This window comes from Patiria miniata, unplaced genomic scaffold (genome assembly GCF_015706575.1).
Source record: "Patiria miniata isolate m_02_andy unplaced genomic scaffold, ASM1570657v1 HiC_scaffold_6, whole genome shotgun sequence".
Taxonomy (NCBI): Eukaryota; Metazoa; Echinodermata; class Asteroidea; order Valvatida; family Asterinidae; genus Patiria; species Patiria miniata.
This window is the reverse complement of record NW_024037073.1, coordinates 5663286-5679264: the sequence shown is the minus strand read 5'-3', so window position 1 is coordinate 5679264 and position 15979 is coordinate 5663286. Positions and strand designations below refer to the sequence as shown.

General features: G+C 40.2%; 1 protein-coding gene across 1 annotated transcript in view; it reads left to right on the top strand.

Annotated features, from left to right (window-relative positions):
* Positions 1 to 15269, top strand: part of LOC119743020 (RAC-gamma serine/threonine-protein kinase-like) — a 44284-nt gene extending 29015 nt beyond the window's left edge. The window contains exons 5-13 of the mRNA XM_038219329.1: positions 645 to 768; positions 2392 to 2523; positions 4084 to 4149; positions 6769 to 6960; positions 8410 to 8538; positions 9563 to 9777; positions 11109 to 11196; positions 12799 to 12904; positions 14646 to 15269. Of these exons, the coding sequence (XP_038075257.1) occupies positions 645 to 768; positions 2392 to 2523; positions 4084 to 4149; positions 6769 to 6960; positions 8410 to 8538; positions 9563 to 9777; positions 11109 to 11196; positions 12799 to 12904; positions 14646 to 14719 (1126 nt within the window). The 3' untranslated portion in view covers positions 14720 to 15269. The remainder of the gene's footprint in view (positions 1 to 644; positions 769 to 2391; positions 2524 to 4083; positions 4150 to 6768; positions 6961 to 8409; positions 8539 to 9562; positions 9778 to 11108; positions 11197 to 12798; positions 12905 to 14645) is intronic.
* Positions 15270 to 15979: the final 710 nt, after the last annotated feature.

Below are 15979 nucleotides of genomic sequence, written 5' to 3'. Positions count from 1 at the left end.
GGGAGGGGTTGGATGGGGAGACTTTTTTGCAATTAGGAAAACAACTGTACTGCGTCTTTGTGATTGTGTGGTGTAGATTACAACGACAACAGCAAAACAACAAACAACAATAACCCAGTGAATTTTTCTGCCTTTTTCATTTACTGTAAAGTTTATTCCAATTAAAATGAAAAAGAAACCATGCATGTATTGACTATTTCGAATATGTACGCAGCTCTACAGAGTACATAACTTGTTATTTCAGGTAAATACCGGTAAATTATATGAATTTCTCATTAAGGGCCTGTGTTTTCATGGATGTTACATGTATACATGTGCAGCATGCACAGGGCTAGGACGGTTTCAGATTCATGGAAGTGGCTAGATTGATTTATAAATCAAAATTTATAAATACAATTATTTAATCGTTATCTTTTCTCTCATGGTACTGTGAGATACATCCAATAGGCTTCAATTTTTGTTGTTAATTGGTTGTTTATTTTTGTTTTATTTATTTATTAATTATTTTTTGGGGGGTTGTTGTTGTTCAGGTTCAGGTTTCAGGTTGTTTATTTTCCACAGTATCAAAACAAAAATTTACATAATCATTTTACTATAATTGTTCAGTAACTAATGAGGTTATTTTTGGTTGTTTTGATGATTAGGGACGAGTGGATGGCAGCAATACGAGATGTAGTGGAGAGAGTAAGCAAAACAAACGAAGAGAAGACGGCCGAGCAGAATGCACGCATCACAGACTCCAAGTCTATGCCCAAAAGGCACACAAAGGTTGGTGCTCAAAACGTGCTTCAAACCATACATGACCACTAACAAACAAGACCAGGGGGCAAATTTTTTTTTCCAAACGACATCCACATATGTGTACACTATGGCGTTTTGGACTTAACTTTTATAAAAACATGAGAAGAAAATATAAAATTAGAAAAAAAGTGAATTTGAACGTTATGAAATTCGGACTTTATTTCCCTTTTTAAAAAAATCCTCCAAAGCCTCGCGCTGTTTGCGTAGAGAAAAATGACACGCTCATTTGCTGATCGTGCATTTCGTTTTTGGGTGTATCGGCTTTGATGACGCATCGGTATGTAATACAAATGCAGATATACAAATAGCCGTACAAAAGCCGTACAAAATTAGCTTGACGTACAAACATGGATGCGCCCATCAGGCATTACTTTGTACATCGAGTTAGCACTCTAGTAATTTAATATAGCTCTATGGCATAAACATACCTACCGGTAGGCATGGTGCACCCACATGAAAAAAAAATAATTGAGGGTTCTTTCCACACTGAAACAAATGGTATCGGTACACCATTCAGAAGTACATGTGCCATACACCATGGTGCCATGCTAAAAATAAGCACTGCCATGTTAATAATACCCAATCTTTTATTTAATTTTCTTCAAGTTTTAACTTGTTGAAAGGGCAGTTTTTAATACCTTAACCCTAACCCCCGGAGTGATTTACTAGGAACCTTCCTCACTCTTGCAAAATCCAACACCATAACTCAACGCCCAAACTGTTGGACTCTGATTATGGTGGTATGCCTGAACCCATGTAAAGCATAATCAGTTTACTAGTGCAGTACTCACTCCAACAGAATCAAACAAAACATGCAGTTGGATTTTGATGGGATTGGGATTGGGGTGGTTAGGGTAATTATTCTCTACACCAAATGTGAAGTTTACTCACAGGTTTGAAGTTTTGTTTTTCATTTTTATTTTTTAAGTTGAACAAAGAAATTAACTGGAGTGGGGTTTGAACCTGCCACTTTCAGATTGCCGTTCCGGTGCTCTACCAACTGAGCTGACCAGCTCGATGTTACAGTAGCTGTTCCCCATTATTTCAGTGTCTTGGTTTTAGGTTCGCTAGTCAGATGCCAAAACCTGTGCATTAGCCAAAGTCATGATGCTAGCAACATTAGCAATGCTGCTTAATGTAACAGGCATTTATATAGCTCTTTTGAAGGGGTATCAAAGCCCTTTACAGTCACTATTACCCCTGTTCAACGGGAAAACACTCCTAAAACCTTCTCAACTCCCTGGGGACCATACACGTCCGGTAGGCAGCCATTTTGCTGCTCTTGGCCGTAATCAGCCTCTCACAGTAGCCAACACTGCCCTCACAGGTACCCATCAACTCCTAGGTGGAGAGAAGCAATGAGTGACAAAGCGCCTTGCTCAAGGGCACACACACCATAACCCCAGGCTTGACTCGAACCCACAACCTGCGGAATTACCTGCAGACCACGAATTCAATGCTCCAGACCACAAGGCCATGCCACTCCGTTATTTACAGGTTAAATTTTCCCCAATTTAACCTGGGAAATAGCAAATGGGGATCATTCAGAGAGAATTTACAGCTTTGTAATGTTTTTCTTTTGACTTGCAGACTCTTCAAGACTTTGAGTTCCTGAAGATGTTAGGCAAAGGCACATTTGGAAAAGTCCTACTTGTCAGAGAGAAGACTGGCGGGGAACTGTACGCCATCAAGATCTTAAAAAAGGCGGTGATCGTTGCAAAGGTGGGAATCTTGTATAAATTGAGAATTGTTCTAAATTGGTATATCTGCTCTGCAGAAAAAAATTCCGTTCAGTACATTTCCCTCTTCTGATAACTAATGAAAGAAAATAATTGTGGTTTACAAAAATGTTATTTTCGTTTTGTGCTATGCATAGAGATTGACAAATACTGACGCTGTTAGACTAAGGAATGGGATGCCTTTCAATTTAAAACTGTTAAACAATTAATGTTAACTTTACTGGCAGATTTTTGTAGGATGTGTTATTGAAATTTCATATTATGACAAAAACACTCCAAAAAGTAAAAAAAAATTCAGGGTGCAACACCTAAAAAGCTCAGTTGGGTCATTCCATGCCAACTCAACAGATGGTGCACACCATTACCTCTTGGATTTTTTTCTTTTTTGGTGTACTGAAAGATACTTAGGAGAAATGCAAATTCTGAAAATTTGGGGTCTCTACGACTTTTCGTTCTTGCGCAACAGCATTTTGAAATTTGAGGTGGGCGGGGCCAAAAGCGCGTCGCGTCACGAAATTCAATGTTTAAAGGGCCATATATTTAAAACTATACCCCCCAGACATTTCAAACTTGGTAATCTGGGCTATTTTTTGCTGTAGATTTCAAATATTTAAACAGAAAGAAAGTGGCTTGTTTCATTTTTAAGTTAAAGGGGCCCCAAAATGGCCCAAAACTCATCTGGACCAATGTTCGGGGGGGGGGGGGGTGTAAGTCAAAAATTGAAAATATTACTATTACAGGCAAAAAATTTGGTGAAAAAAATATTTTCAATTTTTGACTTACACCCCCCCGAACATTGGTCCAGATGAGTTTTGGGCCATTTTGGGGCCCCTTTAACTTAAAAATGAAACAAGCTACTTTCTTTCTGTTTAAATATTTGAAATCTACAGCAAAAAATAGCCCAGATTACCAAGTTTGAAATGTCTGGGGGTATAGTTTTAAATATATGGCCCTTAAAACATTGAATTTCATGACGCGACGCGCTTTTGGCCCCGCCCACCTCAAATTTCAAAATGCTGTTGCGCAAGAACGAAAAGTCGTAGAGACCCCAAATTTTCAGAATTTGCATTTCTCCTAAGTATCTTTCAGTACACCAAAAAAGAAAAAAATCCAAGAGGTGATGGTGTGCACCATTTGTTGAGTTGGCATGGAATGACCCAGTTACAGAAACTTGAACGAGCAGATTATGTGGCTTGTGAAATATTTAGCGAAATGTGCAGAGGTCTCTGCAATCTGTAATGTTATTCCAAACCAGACTGGATTTGGCTTTTTGTTGACTTGACAGCAGAAAGTCGCAGGAATTCTTTTTGGGAGAGAGAGATCCCTCAAAGAGAGCAGAGGCTACATAGGTTCATGTACCGGTACGTAGATGACTCATCACGAACTGGGCACTTGGGTGCATCCCCTTCCCCCACAGTCAGAGAACAGGGATCCCTTTTCCCCTCTCCAATTAGCCGATACGTCAGTCATCCTTTCCTGTTTTTCCCACTTTTCAATTTTTGTGTTCTTCCCTTTTGCTCTTTCCTGCGATGCTTTCCTGTAGGACGAAGTTGCCCACACACTGACGGAGAGCCACGTCCTACAGAGGACCTGTCATCCGTTCCTGACGGTAAGCACTCTGGAGATTTCGTCATGGGTGCCTGGATAAATGAAACGCGGCCTTGAACTTGAATATCAGGTCATTGCTCAAGTGACCTTGACATTGCTAAGGGGACTTGTACTTGCTACATAAGCTTCCATCGTCTTCTCCGATTTAAATTAATCATGCAAATTAATTTAAGGAAATTATCAATCTTCCAGACTTTTGTTTCTTTTTCACTCCCATTTTCATGAAGCGGTGGCGGGAGATTATTGTAATTGAACCTCTTGGGAGGCCTGCTAAAACTGTCTTTCAGGTACAACAACTCCAATCGTTCATGAATTCTGGGTGATTTGCCCTCAGGTACAGGAGACTACATCGAGAGACCGATACATGACAAAATAATGTCACTTCATTCTTCTCAAATGTCCAATACAAATCTCTTCTATCCTTATTCAATTGAGTTCACCACCAGAAAGTTTTAGTTCATTTTTTGTGGCATTATGTTTAGAATTGCATTTGTTTTGAAAAAAAAAAGGAAAAGAAAGACTTGCCAAAAAGTAAAAAGCACAGTAAGGGGGCCGGGGAAAGAGTGATCACAAAAAGTGATCACAAAAACCGCTGAAAGTAGGTTAACCCTAACCCCCTAGGCCCTTTTAGCTGGGCACCATCCTCAATCCTGCAAAATCCTCCAATTGCCAGCATGTAAACATTGGATTCAGCCTCAATCCTCCAAAAACAACCGTTATTTCTTGAATTATTTCAGTGGAGGGGTGACCATTGTCGCACTTAATCCTTCAAAATCCTCCAACAATCACTGTTAATGGGTTAAGGCAGTGCCGATGACATTCAGAAGCAATGCGGATGATTTTGAACATAATGCAGGGCTCAATTATGCAACACTGCATGGTACAGCCTACGGACTCCACGCAAATGCATCCTCCAAAATCAACTGACATTTTCTTGCCATTCAGCCTCAATCCTCCAAATCCTCCAAAACCGCCTGGAGGATTTTGGAGGATTGAGGAAGGTTCTGGTTAAGGTGTAGTTTTTAAAATGAATGATAAAAAATGTTCCCAAACCATGGTAAAAACCACACGATTGTAATAGCACCAAAGAAGAAAAAATACTAGTAGAAATCAAAGCTTTTTTCTTAATTTACCACACACACAAAAATTAACACCAAGCTGACATGTCTTTTTTATTTAATGTCTCGTCCAGTAAGGGTCCCTAAGGGTAACTCTTCCTGATCTCAATCAGCTTAATCAACAGATAGGAAGTCTGATTCATGGGTCGTTCCCAAACGACTCCTTCTCAAAGAACGTCCGTCTTCTCTCAAATGCTTCCCTTGGAAAGCCTGGCCCGCTGCTGTCAATTGCAAAAAAGACGCAAGAACCGACCTAGAAACAGAGAAAAAAAATGCCTAGCTAGTATGTAGGAAAGGGAAGCAATCTACCCTTGAATGCTTCCATGGTTTATTTTTAGTTATAAGGGGGAAAAAAGGTCACCTCAGTACAAATACATTTTAATACTTAAGTTCAGCTCATCCCTTGAAAACGATTATTGTAAAATATTGTCACTGACAAAACATACACTTTTTTTTGTTTACAAATTTGCATGTTAAAATATTAACTGCATTGAAAAAATTTCAAAAAATTGTCAGGGTGTCTTGGGAATTCACACGTACCATACAGTTCTTTTATCATTTTTTTTTTTATCATGTTGTTTTTAACACACCTTTGCAAATGAGAATATGCAAAGGACGCTCTACAGAAAGGAAGTGATAGGAATTTCACTGAGTTTTCAAGTCTGAGGCAAAATGCATTACACTGGACCAATTAGTTTGTTTGTTGTTTTTGCTGAAAGCGTTGTGCAACATGCACGGTTTCTGCTCGTTAAATTCAAATTAATGCAAGAGATGAATCCATACTATTCTACTCGATGCACTGTAATTAACAAACAGTGTGCTGACACCTGACAGCATAATGAAATCCCCTTAGGTGACTGACCAGCAAACACATAAGCCATGATGACATGCACGTTGGCATGGTGGACAACTACTGTATGTTAAACTAACAAAAAATATCAGAAATACAGAAAGGGGAGTATTAATGTTTGTTATGTGTGGGTTTTTTTCACCGGGGAAAACTATGTACATACATGTAAATTGCATGGTTCATAAATAATTTATGCTTTTTTTCTTTTATTTGTTTGAAAACATGTAGACATGTGCCAAAAGTCAACTGCAGATCACAATTTGGTGATTTTTTTTTATATAGTTTTTTGCCTTGACCACAATTGGGCGAACTAATTTTTCTTTAGTATAAAATTGCTTAGAGCTGGGCTTGCACCTGTTTGCAGATGTTTTACTGCTTGCAAAGTAAATGTGAACTAACTAAATTTGGTAAACTGGGGACAGTATTTGAAAAAAATTCAGTTTTTTCTAACGATGGTCAGCCGTCACATCGTTGGAAATCGATACAGAAAAATCCACTTTTCTTGGAAAAGATGCCATGATTTCATAGGATGCTTGAGACTAGTATTCACTAACAGTCCAGTAAGGTATTTCATAATAATTTGGTAGTTTTGTCTTTTGATGTTTGCAAATGTTGTATATTGCCTTTAAATACATTTCTCGTTCTGTTGCAGTCACTGAAGTATTCATTCCAAACGACTGACAGGCTGTGTTTTGTCATGGAGTATGTCAACGGTGGGGAGCTCTTCTTCCACCTGTCGCGAGAGCGAGTCTTCTCGGAGGATCGGACGCGCTTCTACGGTGCAGAGATCATCTCGGCTTTAACCTATCTACATGAATGTAACGTAATTTACCGCGATCTCAAGGTGAGTAGTTCAAATGAGATTTGTTTGACTCGTAAAGTTTTGTAAAGTCTCTTAAACTTTTTCATATAAAAAAAGGATTTCATTGTGACGGATTGCATTTTTAGGCCATTCTGTGGAAAATAGGAACTGCGGCCGGGGTTCGATTCCTGGCACGGACTATATGTGAGTAGAGTTGTGCATGGGTTCTCTCCTGTGCCACAAGGGTTTTTCTCCAGGCCCTCCGGTTATCCTCCCTTTGCAAAAATCAAACACTTTCGATCTCCGGCTGTGCTCCGTGGTCAGACGTTGGTCGAATAGCCATAGGTGCCTTTACATGCCTTCGGCTCGACCACATTGTAGCCACATCCTTTGCAATTCAGCTTCTTAGCTGCGAGTAAGGATGATAAGCCTTCAAATTATTATATTATTATTAGTATTCAGTGTACTACGATCATTTAGCATGTGCTGCTTCAAGGCAATCGCCATGCTAACACGATACACGAATGTATACATTGTTCATTCATTGTTGACATACGTACCATGTGTGTGGTATTGTGATGTGATTAGGTGTGCAGTATTGCAATTTTTTTTTTGGCCCTGAAGCAAAACACCACTGGCATCCCTGAGAATTGTAACAAAGGTAAAAATTCCAATAAGTAAACTTTGGAATTAGCAACCTGGAATAGTGATGTGCATCGGATAGCCTATTGAAGTAAAACATAGGTACCTGGGTACCCGTAAAAGAAACTAAACCTCCAAATTCAAATCCCGGAAGTTGTCTAAAGAGTTTTATAGCTTTACAGTGTAAACTGCAACTTTTGCGAGTGTCATCTGTCCCGCGTTAAGATGCACATAAATGTGAAATCTGTTTTGGTTTTCCATGTATCCCAGTTTTCATTTTGAAATTTCCCACAATTGACATTCAAAACCTTTCTTTTCCATTGTCTGAGAAGTTACCAAGTAATTTGCAAAGTTGGTTACGGGTACCCGATCCCATAATCTGGCACCGGTTCCTGACATTAACGGTCGGGTATCCAGGTACCTGGCTCCGATACACACCCCTAAATTGGAACTGAAAGATATTGTGGGGTCATAGTTTCTTCTTTTTGAACTTCATTTGAACCGCACATTACGAAGATAAGCACCATCCTCATCTAACCACAAAGTTAGAGAATGTTTTTATTCATCAGGCATGCAACTTTTCCTCGGATCAGCTGATTTCCTCTTTTTTTACTTCCCATGTGTGCCATTGAAAATAGAAAAACACTGTACAAAGTCTGGGAAAAATTTGAATTTCCTCTTTTTTTGTGATTTCCCAGTTGCATGCCTGATTCATACATATATGTTGTATAAAAGGAGGAATAAGAAATTGTGGTAATTTTGTCATTGATATCCTGCACGGGCATTTAATGTCAAAATCCTTGTTGTTTTTCAGTTTCCTAAACCTTGAATCTCTTGAATTTTTTGCAGTTGGAGAATCTTTTGCTGGATCAGTTTGGCCACATTAAGATCACAGACTTTGGGTTGTGCAAAGAGGACCTGTCGTATGGCAACACGACCAGCACATTTTGTGGAACGCCGGAATATTTGGCTCCCGAGGTAAATATCCTTAAAGTGAAGTGAATACAAATATTAAAGCCATTAGTCACTGTACCGCCCAAAATTGCCCTGCCTGTTACTCCCTGTACTGCCCTGAAACTGCCCGAGCACTCATTGCTTTATGAAGTCACATTGAATATACACAATGTAATACAATGTAATACAATGTGATACAATGTGATACAGTTGCTAATGGGTTAACAAAACAGAACTGTCTGCATTTCGACATTATTGGAAATGAAATTCACCGCAGTTAGCATGTGTAAGAGTTTTTGTGAATTAGCAGAATGTAAAGTGACATATTCATGTTCATGCTGAGTAAGAAGTGGCTTGTCAGAGCACTGCAGTCCAATGCTGCTCTAAAACCTCTTGATTCTTTCAAAATCCTCCAAAATACTGGGGGAGTGTGGCCCAGTGGTTAGGATTTGTGACTCACAATCAGAGGGTCAGGGGTTTGAATCCAGCTGCTGGCCATATGTTGTGTCCTTGGGCAAGCCACTTTATCCCCACATGCCTCTCTCCACCCAGGGGTATAAATGGGTACCAGCATTAGCTGGGGAGTAACCTGCGATGGACTAGCATCCCATCCAGGGGGAATAGAAATATTCTCAGTCGTTTCATGCTACTGAAACCGGAGATAAACGCCGGCCTGATGGGCCACATTGGCTCATGACAGACTTTACTTTGATGCCTTAATCACGTTACTGCGTACTTCCAAAACTCTTCCAATTCCTGTAGTACACAACATTGGTTTGCACTGAAGTATCCTTAAGAATTAATGAACAGGTGCCTAATCTACTCTATAAAAGTGAATCCCATCAAATCGTACAACATATGCAAAAATTGTGCATTATAACAGGTGAATTTTTTTATTTATACTTTCACCAACTTGGGATGCTCTTATGAAGCCAAATTTGACAATGATCGACTGAGTGTTCACCCTCTACTACACGTCCACTGTAAGTGGCACTCTTGTGATGACCCAAACGGTTGCATTTATATCGCTGTCTTGTTGTTCCCATAGGTCTTAGAAGACAGTGACTATGGCCGTGCGGTGGACTGGTGGGGCACCGGTGTGGTCATGTACGAGATGATGTGTGGCCGGTTACCATTCTACAGCCGGGACCATGAGGTTCTATTCGAGCTGATCCTGGTTGAAGAGGTCAAGTTTCCCGCCAGGTTATCAGAGAGCGCCAGGTCATTACTAACCGGTCTCTTGGCCAAAGACCCGACGAAGCGGTACGTAGACCGAGTAAGGGCCCGTCTCAATTCATATCTGAGACGAGTTCCGGACAAGTTGCGGGTAGAATCATTCCCTTTGTCTGGAAGAAGCTCTGCCTTTGTCCCGAGCATGTTCCGGGGAAAACTATTATTAGCAACTGCTTGACTCATCAATACTGATAACTTCATTGCGGGAAGATTGTGGGGACGTTGCAACTTATTGCCGATACCGTGTCCAGAACTTGTCTGGAACTCGTCTAGGAAATAAATTGAGATAGGCCCCAACAAGGATTGGTGCAAGCAGAGAAACTTGGAAACAGAATTCAGATCAGGACCCAGTTTCAGGGATCTGCTAAGCGCAAAATATTGCTTAAGCCCCAGTCACACGTTAAGGGTTTGGAGCTACGGATCTCCGCGGTTTGAAATTTGTGATAAGCCGTGGGAGTACCGTATTCATCCTTGGTACATGTGGTTATCCATCATCGTCCTTGTGTATTCGTGGAGGGGCTCCGGAAGTTTTAAACTGTTCAAAACTTCCGTGGTGAAACGTCATGAAAATCAATCCGTATTGCAACCGTTGGACATCTGTAAGACAAATGTAACTGATTCGTAGTGTTATTCATGGCTATTTGTACATATTTTTGGAGATTCTTGGCTCATTCGTGGTAGAAATCTCTACGAATTCGCAACGAATGTCTTACAGATATTCCCTGGATGTGCAAGGGTTTTGCTAAGGTTGTACTCTGAATATCCACGCTATATTGATTGATTCTTAGTAAACCGTGGATATTCGTAGCTCCAAACTGTAAATGTGTGACCGGGGCTTTAGCAAAACTTGTGCAATCAGCATAAGTCAGCAGTGAACTATTTTATGATAATATTGACATTTCTGGCTGGCAAGTTGTCTTTGCTAAGCTAATGTGTTCTGCACTTAGCAAATTTGGTGATAAGCAGCTCTGTAAAATGACATGGTCATAATGTAAACTTTCAATTTAATAGGCAGCGTGCAGCAAGGTTTTAATGCTGTAGTGTATGTATTTGATTTCGGCAGTATTTAAACATTACAAATGACTTACTTTTTAAGATATTTCAGTATTCACTGTAGTGTCCACACACTCAAAATGGTGAACTACTGTGGACAGCCATTTAAATTCTGATGCCAGCTTTCGCGTTTATATGTGTCAGGTTGACCTGTGATCTAGGGGTGAACCTAATTTAAATATCAAATGGGATGTGTTGCGCGTCTCCATTCTCACAATCAAACACCGTGGTACAAAAAAAATGTAAAAATGTGTCTTTGATGAAAACACTAGTTTTGATACGTTTGTTCACTTGTTTGTTGCTTGCAGGCTTGGAGGAGGTCAGGAGGATGCCAAGGAGATCATGGAGCACCCGTTCTTTGCTTGTATAAACTGGGAGGATCTTTTTAACAAGAAGGTACGTCTGCAGATATCCCATTGATTTGCATACAAAGTTAACAATGAGTTATTGCAGAAACAATAGGCTTGGGCAACTGTAAACCACCATTCAGAAGTAAACCACCATTCATATGGAGAAATTTCACTGGTACTTTTTTGAAATTGATTCTGAACAGAATTGTGACAGTTGGACAAAATCGTAATCAGAAAAATTTGAGGTCACCCACGTCTAATAATGTTCAATTTATGACGAATCCTTGGAAGGAGTGACGGAATACAAAAACTGCAAAAAGACAGTAACATGCCCTATTTTTGGTTTTAATTTTTGATTTATTTATTACAGTGGTTTTTTTTTTAATCATTTGTGTTTTAATGACTGAATTTAGTTGCCAATGAAAACCTAGTGTGTTGGTGAGCTGTCATTCACAATCATGCAAACAGTTTTAGATTCACAATGTTTTACATTATCGTTGAAAATAATCTCCTGGTATTTACGACGTTAAAAGCGTCTGTGCAGAGTTAAAAATTGCTTCCCTTTAATTTCACAAATCATGTATATTTCTTGAATAGAAGACTCCCAGCGTATAATGGGTCAATCTATAAATTTGGGGTCCACTTTTTTTCCTGTCCTTGTTACATCTGACATCTGTGATTTCATAATTCTGATGCACTCCTTAACCCTAACTACCCAAGCCCATCAAACTCCAACAGTAGGTTTTGGCTGGTAAAGTACCATACGTTAATAATAATAAAAAATAATAATTAAAGAACATTTGTAAAGCGCTGGTATCCGCCTAAAAAAGGCGCTCATGGCGCTCGAGGAGAAAGTCAAAAGAAAGTCGTTATGAACATGTTGCTGGACTTTGTTTGACTGGGTACCAAAGGCCCAGGGAGACCCTGTTGAATTATGTGAGGCTCAGGGAAGAAAGGCACGAGACTTGTGGAAATGTTGCATTTTCGGGGAATGCACAGGCATTTTTTTGTGGGTGAGCTCAGGGCTGGCCCCTAGCGCAGTCGCTGGTCAACTTTGTGCTGTACATATACTACATGTGTATGCACACTGAACACAGTCGACACTGCATGTAGGCCTACATACAGTGCAATGATGCCTTTCATGACTTTCTGTTGCCAACACATTGTTTCATTTTGTTAGGTTTGGTACTATCACTGGCCAGTCACCCGACAATGCATAGACCCATCCATTCCAAATCAATCAACATTCAAGAGTTTTGACCTGTTGGAGTCTTGTAGGTTTAGTACTGTTGTCAGTACAAGGACTGTTGAAGTTTAGCAGGTTCTGTCTAGTAAATACTGAACCAGTGTGTAGCAGTTGAAGGTCAGGTTTAGTACTCAGTTTAGTGCAAGAGCCTAGGGGGTAAGGGTTAATGTAGTCATCCTCCAAGAATGATTATAAATAGCAAACTACCTACCCGACAAATGGAATATTATTTGATGTCACTCTTAATGATACTGGAATGGTACCAGGGATAGGAGAAATATCACCCTTTGGACCCTAAATTTAGAGAATGACCCAAATGCAAACAGTGTAACAACATTTGATCTCATCACTATGAATTGAAAATAAGCTGACCTTTGTTAGGTACCATTTTCCCCTTCCCAGATTGAGCCACCGTTCAAACCCAGTGTGAAGTCAGACACAGACACCAGATACTTTGACGAAGAGTTTACCGCTGAGCCTGTGGAACTCACGCCCCCAGATGACAACAGTGAGTGATATTTCCTGAACAAATGCATCACCAAATATTCCCATCATGATCTTCTAATGGCTGGTTCAAAATTGGCACAAAAGCATTAGTGCAAACTCCAGTTTGTGACATCATGAAAAATGTTGTGCAAATTACTCAAAGAATCTGGTTGGAATTGAAAAACCATTTAATATCTCAACAAGACTGCAGACTTGAATTGCGCACCACTTGTGACATTAGTACTTGAGACAAGTTTCAATCGAATGGATCAATGATGGTAAAACACCAAGTGTTCCTCTTTTTTTTGTTTTTTTTTGGTTCAATTCTACAGTGAAATTAATACCTGAAACTTAAATTATTTTGAGAGTGTAAAAGTAAATCCTGGAAGATTACTTGAAATATTACTAAGGGAATAAATTTGTGCTCAGGGGTAGTAAAACACTAACTTTAAGACTGGTTAGAGTCTGGATGCTGATAATTACCCGAGCCGAAGCCCGAGCCGATTTTATACATTTTGGTAAAAAAAACAGAACTTTTCGGTCCAAGAGTCAAAACAAGTCAACAATTAAAAATGTCCAACGATTTTGTTCAACAATTTTACTTCATGTTTTTCGAAACACCCCTCTAGCTATATATAATGGAGTGTCCAGCTCGCGATGACGTGCAGATGCAGCTGTGGCGAGTGCATTGTGAATTTAGGACTATGAAATACTGACTCACAGGTAGTATTGCGCATGCCTACGTGAGGATTGTGAATGTTCAACCAATAAAACGGTAAGAGGCTCTGGATTTCATAGGACTCCAGATTTCATGTGACACTGGAAAAGTGTTTTAAGACCAGCCAGCCATGTCTTTATCATACATTTAAGACCGGCCATGTGACGGGCTCTCGTCCAATGGGAACGGGTAAACTGTCTTAGGTATTTATGAATGCCTATTAATAAATACCTAAGAAGGTTTACCTATTCCTATTGGTCGAGAGCCCGTCACGTGGCCGGTCTTAAACGGATGATAAAGACATGGCAGTGTCACATGAAAATTCACAGTGTCCTCAAAACAGTGTCCTCAAAATTCAGTGCCTCTTACCGTTTTATTGGTTGAACGTTCACAATCCCCACGTACCGGTTAGGCATGCGCAATACTACCAATGAGTCAGTATTTTAAAGTCCTAAATTCACAACACAACGCCCCAGGTGCATTCTGCGCGTCATCGCGCAGCACGCGCGACGCGCGTGCCAATCTCCATAAAAGGAGTAGTTTACAACTTACTCGTGAGCTGGACACTCCATATTTTAGCTAGAGGGGCGTTTAATAAAACACGAAGTGAACTTTTTGAACAAAAACGGGGTTTTTGACTGAAAAGTTTGGATTTTTTTGACCAAAAAGGTATTTATGAATGGGAATAAATATGTGCTTGGTCGGTATGAATCACTCTGTTTAAGACCGCTTGGAGTCTGGGTGCTGATAATTACCCTCGCTTTCGGCAAACAGAGTGATTAAAACCTCCGAAGCACACATTTATTCCCTTATTAAAATGGGAACACATGTTTAACAAATCTCATTTTCCAAATGTGTTTTCCTCCCCTGCTGTTTCTTTTGTCTTACCATCCCCCTCCCCTCCTTTACATACTCCCTTCCCTTCTGTCCATATCTTTTGTCTGCCTTGTCTGTCTGTCTGTGTCATGCCCCCCTCCCCTCCCCGACCCCTACCCTCCCCACCCTCTACCCTCCCCACCCTCTACCCTTCTGTTCTCTGCAGCAGAGCTGTCAACCGACACCGGGCTGCCACAGTTTGAAAAATTTTCCTATTCCGGTGACAAAGGAGGTCATCTCTAAAGCAGCGTTGCTGTGGTTCTGCTTCAACAGAAGGAGTGAGAATATATCCTCATGGTAGGGGGAGGGACAAGCCAAGAACCCCACCCCCAGTGGAGGACTTCACCGGTAGTAAAACTCATTTTATTAAAAAAAAAAAAAAAAGTTTTTTTTATCAAAAGCTGCAATATTTATCCTAAGAAAGCTAAACCAGAAATATACTCTTAAGTGTGGTTTTCCTTTTTACTGGCGACCAGATGTCATCTGGTGTTTTTAAAATTTCGTCTTATCCATCTTCTACAGAACTTTTTGCATCAAAAGTCACATTTTCTTAAGGGCCATGGTCGCTTTGGTAATGAAACAGAATGAAAAATAAAAAAAAGAAATTGCCTGTATTGAAGTATGACATTTTGAGAACAAGACAAGGCAAGCTGGTCCCAGAGGGCTACAAAATTCTATTCAGTTGATGCAGAATGGCTATTCATCAGAGGTCTTTCTACGCAACTGGCAGTGTTGTAGTCGAGTACTTTTTTTCAGAGTACCGAGTACTGCCGAGTACTTAGGCTACCGAGTACGAGTACTTCCGAGTGCAAGTACAGGTCTACGAGTACTTGTACTTTACTAGTACGAGTACTTCCGAGTGCGAGTACTTCCGAGTACGAGGATTTTTATTTCCGAATACGGCCATATAGCAAATGGTTCATTGTGCATAATTGGCCCACTGGCCCATTCAGACCGTACAGACCCAATCACGGCTAGCTGTTAAATGTGTTTGTGCGGACGTACACAGAGGAAAATCTGTAAACTTCAATTTCTCCGCAAGCCAATCAATCATTTGAAACTAAAAGCATCGATAAAATAAGGCCGTGGTAAGTCGAGCTATACCATTTTTTTATTTTTGAGTACGATACTTTGATGATCGAGTAAGAGTACCGTCATTTTGAGTACGAGTACTTTGACGTACGAGTACGAGTAGGAGTACTCTAAAAAAAAAGTACGGAGTACGAGTACTACAACTGGTGTACACAATGGGCTGGATTTAGCCCGTTATGGGGTAAGTCTGTAGTACTGACCAGTTCTCGTCACCAGCTAAGTCACAGTATGAGTAAGCTACATGTACTGTAGGGCCGATTTCACAAAACGATAAGATCCGTCTTAGGAAGGGTAACTCGTCTTAACTCACGACTCGTCCTATGATCAATTTCATCAAACTTAAGACGCATTCGACACGTCTTAACTTCCTTAGCAACGCGGCTTAAATCGTCTCAACTTAAGGTTGGTCCG